This window comes from Rana temporaria, chromosome 1 (assembly GCF_905171775.1).
Source record: "Rana temporaria chromosome 1, aRanTem1.1, whole genome shotgun sequence".
Taxonomy (NCBI): Eukaryota; Metazoa; Chordata; class Amphibia; order Anura; family Ranidae; genus Rana; species Rana temporaria.
Window position 1 is genome coordinate 254,707,885 of NC_053489.1, and position 6,000 is coordinate 254,713,884.

General features: G+C 43.5%; 1 protein-coding gene across 1 annotated transcript in view; it reads right to left on the reverse strand.

Annotated features, from left to right (window-relative positions):
- The window catches only part of LRP10 (LDL receptor related protein 10), a 29,414-nt gene extending 23,962 nt beyond the window's left edge, over positions 1-5,452 (reverse strand). The window contains exon 1 of the mRNA XM_040354310.1: positions 5,214-5,452. Within this exon, the coding sequence (XP_040210244.1) occupies positions 5,214-5,244 (31 nt within the window). The 5' untranslated portion in view covers positions 5,245-5,452. The remainder of the gene's footprint in view (positions 1-5,213) is intronic.
- Between the last annotated feature and the right edge of the window lie 548 nt (positions 5,453-6,000).

A 6,000-nucleotide genomic window follows, 5' to 3' on the forward strand; every position in this document is an offset into this window, starting at 1 on the left:
TTTGTTTATAGCCGCTCCCCGGAGCTGAAGAACGGGGAGAGCCGTGTGTAAACACGGCTTCCCCGTGCTTCACTGTGGCGGCGTATCGATCGAGTGAGTGATCCCTTATATAAGGGAGACTCGATCGATGACGTCAGTCCTACAGCCACACCCCCCTACAGTTGTAAACACACACTAGGTGTACCCTAACTCCTACAGCGCCCCCTGTGGTTAACTCCCAAACTGTAACTGTCATTTTCACAGTAAACTATGCAATTTAAATGCATTTTTTGCTGTGAAAATGACAATGGTCCCAAAAATGTGTCAAAATTGTCCGAAGTGTCCGCCATAATGTCGCAGTCATGAAAAAAAAAAAAAAAAAAAAAAAAATCGCTGATCGCCGCCATTAGTAGTAAAAAAAAAAATAAAATTATAAAAATGCAATAAAACTATCCCCTATTTTGTAAACGCTATAAATTTTGCGCAAACCAAATCGATAAACGCTTATTGCGATTTTTTTTTACTAAAAATAGGTCGAAGAATATGTATCAGCCTAAACTGAGGGAAAAAATTGTTTTTATATGTTTTTGGGGGATATTTATTATAGCAAAAAGTATTGCATTTTTTTCAAAATTGTCGCTTTATTTTTGTTTATAGCGCAAAAAATAAAAACCACAGAGGTGATCAAATACCACCAAAAGAAAGCTCTATTTGTGGGGAAAAAAAGACGCCAATTTTGTTTGGGAGCCACGTCGCACGACCGCGCAATTGTCTGTTAAAGCGACGCAGTGCCGAATCGCAAAACCTGGCCTGGGCATTAAGCTGCCTAAAGGTCCGGGGCTTAAGTGGTTAAAAGTCAAGAGCTGCAGTATTTGTAGCTGCTGACTTTAAAAAAAAAAATATTAATTTCGGGTGGACTTGCGCTTTAATTCTGCCAGGCATACCAACATGGTACACCACATGAATTTCATTCAATTCAGCTGAAATTTGAGCCACGATTTATGCATCCCATAGTTTATGCATTTTTCTTTTCCTCCATCACAGGTGAAAGAAAAACAATTGAGTGGCCCAATAACACAGTCAAAGTTGATGGGGGGCTCCCTCCCTTGTGTTCTACCAGCAGGGAGGTACAGGGAGCCTTATAGGCCGGCAGAACACAATGGTTACTACTAGTGGCTGTAGCTCCCAGATGTAATGGCCTGTAAAAAATCCGATGGGCAGGTTGAATCCATTGATCGACTTGGGTACAACCAGCCTGCCCATAGATGGATTGAATCTCAGTCAGTCCCTGCTTTATAGAAAATAGTTTTTTTGTACAAGGCTATTCACTCCTTACTCCACCCCAACCTCCCTGCCAACAAACACACCTAGAAGAGGTAAATGTGGGGACCTTGGAGCTGCTGCTACTACAAAACCTGTGTTTTCATTAAAGCCAACCCAAGCAGGTGAACACAGTTTAAATCAAGGGTTGCCCAACCTTTCGAAGGCCGGGGTCCACTTAAGCGACTTAGTATTTAGTCGCGGGCCACAGTGAACGGAGTGGGCAGATGACAGGTCTGTGGCCAGTCTGCATGCATATGTAAAGCAGACATAGCCCAATCTACTCTACCTCTGATCCAATCAGATGGAAAGAGACAAATCCACTTCTGTTTTTTTTTTTTTAGCAAATCGGATTGGAGGTAGGCAGGTGTAAATGGACAAAAGTCTGTTTACATCTGCCACTCCATAGAGGTGAATGGTGGGTACGATTGTGTCGGACCGATCATGTGAAGGGAGCCCAAGGCTGCTTTTACACTGATGGTCTGCGATCTACCCACACCGTGGGTGAGGCGCAGTGTACTTGTGGTTTTTCCGCCGGATATCTGCACTTTGCCATAGACGTCTATTATATCCTGCAGGTGTGGCGCACTTTCTGAAAAGCCGTTTGCTTCTTCTAGCACCGGCTTCATTTACAACACTGATGCTCTGGTATAGCGGGTCTGCAACCTGCAATATGGGCTTGTCAACCAGCCATTCCAGAGCAGGTGGTCGTGGGCCACATCAGAGGGCTTCGCGGGCCACCAGGCCACTGGTTGGGCACCCCTGGTTTAAAATGTATATATGTGAGCTGTTTTAACAATGAAAAGAACTGCAATATTGTTAATTCTGAAATCGAATTTTAAAATTTGAACCACTGCAATTTCACAAAGTTTTGTATAGTCACTGAAGTTATCATTGCATAGAATGTTCTGACTTCATGCACACTTTTTCACAAAAATGCAGCAGTGCATGTCATCCTTAGGGCTCGTTCACAAGTGTGGCGGTCACTGGTGCTCCTCTGAAAAGTGATCCACGCTCGGGTTGCTATTCAGAGGTGACTGTCACATGGTGAAGAGCTGATACGGTATGTTGCCTCCTCACCACCCAATTTAAGTTGACCCCTTACTTTATTGTACTGTTTATTGTTCACTATTCCCATTTAGGGAACATGTATTTTTTATTATAGTTTTTGTTCACTATTCCCAGTCAGGGAACACAAATATTTGATTGTGCACTCAGTATCTTGCTACATTGCAAATTAATCACTTATTCTTATTTAAGGATTCTTGGGGAGTTTTTTTTTATATTGAGGAAGCGCAACACTGTTTTGTAAATTGCTTTACTATCGTGTTGCAATCACATGCATTGCATGCAGCTGCAGTTCCAGTACAGCCACATAGAATTGCAATAGTTGTGTTTGGCACTGCCCACCGAAAGTGACATGCTGTTTAAATTTTGCCACATGTGTACAGCTGTATGTTAAAGTGGAAGTAAAGGCAAAACCTAACTGACTCAAAACCCACCTCTCAGCCACATTCTAAGAATAATCTATCTAGACCTGTAAAGAAAAGATCGCTATACTCATCTGTTCTGCTGCCGCTCCAGTCCGATCCCAGGGTGAGCGGTTAGTGGCAGCTTGAGTGTGTAGGAGAGGCAGCCAAGAACAAAAGCCCCATAGTAAGTCTATGGGTTACATCACTTTCCAGCTATTGTCGGCTTTCTCCTGCACACAGAAGGCGCCACTGCAGACTGGACTTGGATCGGCTGCAGAACAGGCAAGTATGGTAATTTTTTTCTTTAAAGGGGCTAGATAGATTAGTTTTAGAATGGGTTTGTGGGTAGGTTTAGAGTTAGGTAGGTTTTGCCTTTACTTTCAATTTAATGTTCAGGCAGGCAGGCAGGCAGGCAGTCAAACTGACGCTCAACAACCCCCCCCCCCCGTGAACAAGCCCTTAGACTAAAAACTGTAAAAGGTATACAATTAAGAATTGAGGCATCACCAAGGACTCAAAACGGGAATTAGGGAAAAAGTCTGGGGACTCAAGTGGTTAAAGTGACACAAAACTGTTAACCACTTACTAACCGCCCGCCGCAGGAATACCGTTGTTATGGTAGCAGCTAGCTACCATAACTCCAGTGAGTGGTCCGCTTTCAGATTAAAGTGGTCTCTGCGGCGGATTTGCCGCAAGATCACTTTAATCGGCGGCGGGAGAGGGGCCTGCTCCCTGGGATGACATGGAGACGATGGCCCCCACCCGTCTCCATATAATTGCAGGGCGGAAGCGACATCAAAACGTCACTTCCGCCCAATGCTCTTAAAAAGGGACTTTTTTTTTCTTAAAATGACATAAAAATAAAAAAAAGGGATTGCATTTTAGTCTAAATATGAGATCTGAGGTCTTTTTGACTGCAGATCTCATATTTAAGAGGACCTGTCATGCTTTTTTATTTTACTACAAGGGATGTTTACATTCCTTATAATAGGAATAAAAGTGACCTAAATGTATTTATTTTTCTTTTAAAAACAGTGTAAAAAAAAAAAAAAAAAAAAAAAATGAAAGTAAAATAAAAAAAAAAAAAAATTAAAATGTTTTAAAACGCCCCGTCCCGACGAGCTCGAGTGCAGAAGCGAACGCATACATAAGCAGCGCCCGCATATGAAAACAGTGTTTAAACCACACATGTGAGGTATCACCGCAATCGTTAGTGCGAGAGCAATAATTCCAGCCCTAGACCTCCTCTGTGGAGATTTTTAAGGGTAAAAGTTTGTCGCCATTCCACGAGCAGGCGCAACTTTGAAGCGTGACATGTTCCATATCAATTTACTCAGCGTAATATTATCTTTCACAATATATTGAAAAAAATTGGGCTAACTTATTTTTTGATTAAAAAAAAGTTAACTTTTTGCCCAAAAAAAGTCCGCTTGCAAGACAGCTGCGCGTGACAAAAAGTATTGCAATGACCGCCATCTTATTCTCTAGGAGATTATATATATATATATATATATATATATATATATATATATAAAAGTTTGGGGGTTCTAAGTAATTTTCTAGCTCTTAAAAAAATAAAAAAAGTATTCACTCAAAGAAAGAAAGTCACTTCTATGGCTCATTTTTTTGTTGCTGTGATCCAACTTCCTATTAGAGAATGGACTATGACAGTGGTCTCCAAACTGCAGCCCAGGGGCCAGATGTGTCACTTTATCTGGCCCTTGGGGTACTATTTCACCAACTGACACCAATAATGGGGCACCATTCCTCCTTACACCATCAATGGGTCGCTATTGCCACTGATACTTTAAAATTAAAACTGCATTAAAAGTGCAATTACAAAATCTCATGTTGAGAAATACCAAAAGGTGAGTTATAGCTTCAAACCCAACTGAAACAAACAAAACAAATGTCAGCAGCTTCAACATGTTTACAACACTCAGCCACAAGGAGGGCATCTATCTAAAGCAGGCATATGCAAATAGCGGACCTCCAGCTGTTGTAAAACTACAAGTCCCATCATGCCTCTGCCTCTGGATGTCCTGCTTGTGGCTGTCAGAATCTTGCAATGCCTCATGGGACTTGTAGTTCTGCAACAGCTGGAGGTCCGCTAATTGCATATCCCTGATCTAAAGGAATGTTTCTTGTTGCCCATAGCAACAACATTCCACCACTCATGTATCAGCCTTGCGCCATAAATAACAGCTGATTGGTTGCTATGTGCCATGAAGGCTTCCTTGCTTGGGCACAGCTGGCATAGGTCAGGCCCATGATGGTAATGGCAGATCATGTGACCTCAGCTTCCTAGAAGTGACAACACACAGACATATGAAGGTCCTCCATAGTCCTCTCACTCGGTGACCCCTGAGACACCATAGGAAGTCTATGGAGATCACAGATCTGCCCCTGGGTGGGGGAGGGCAACACATACAACTCTCTTACCGTACAGGAGAAGTGTGAGGAGTAGAGACATGGTGCTGGCTCGGGCAAGTCACTTGTTCAGTGTGTCATGTCTGTGTGTGGAAGCAGAGAAGTCCGGCCAGAGGCTGTGGAACTTTGTGGGAGTCTAATATTGGAGGTCCGGAGCTGTGCACACCCTGTGTGTGTCTCTTCCTGTCTCTTATTTTTCTCTCCACTTCCTTCTCCCAAAACAAACGGCTCTTCCGGCTCTCCGCTGCCCCCTACCGGCGCTACTGCTCGCTGCAGGTCCGCCTCCTGCCTGCTGTGCAATGCTCAGCTCCTGTCTAGACTGGAAAGCCTGCCCTAGAACAGATGTGACAGGAGGACTGCTCATGCAATAAAGAAGCTTTTTATGGCCTGGAAAATATCCACATTATACAGGTTGTAAAACTAGCACACAGGTTTGCAAAGATGGATGATTTCTTAGCAGTGTTTGTCTCCTAGATAAAGTCCTAAACTGAAGTGCTTTTCCTGTTCTGAAAATGCAAGGTAATTGGCTGTTATGGTGACTCGCACACCTCAGCAGGGTCCCAGCCACTAACCAAGAACAAGCATGTACCTAGTGAAGTAGGAGGGAAGTTACACCCTGACCTGCAAATGTGTGCAGAGAGCAGTATGTCCTGAGGGTATGACTGTGGGCAGTATGTGTACAGGAGGTGTGCAGAGGGTATGGCAGTGGGCAGTATGGTGCAGAGGGTATGCCAGTGGGAAGTATGTGTACAGGAGGTGTGCAGAGGGTATGGCAGTGGGCAGTATGTGTGCAGAGGGT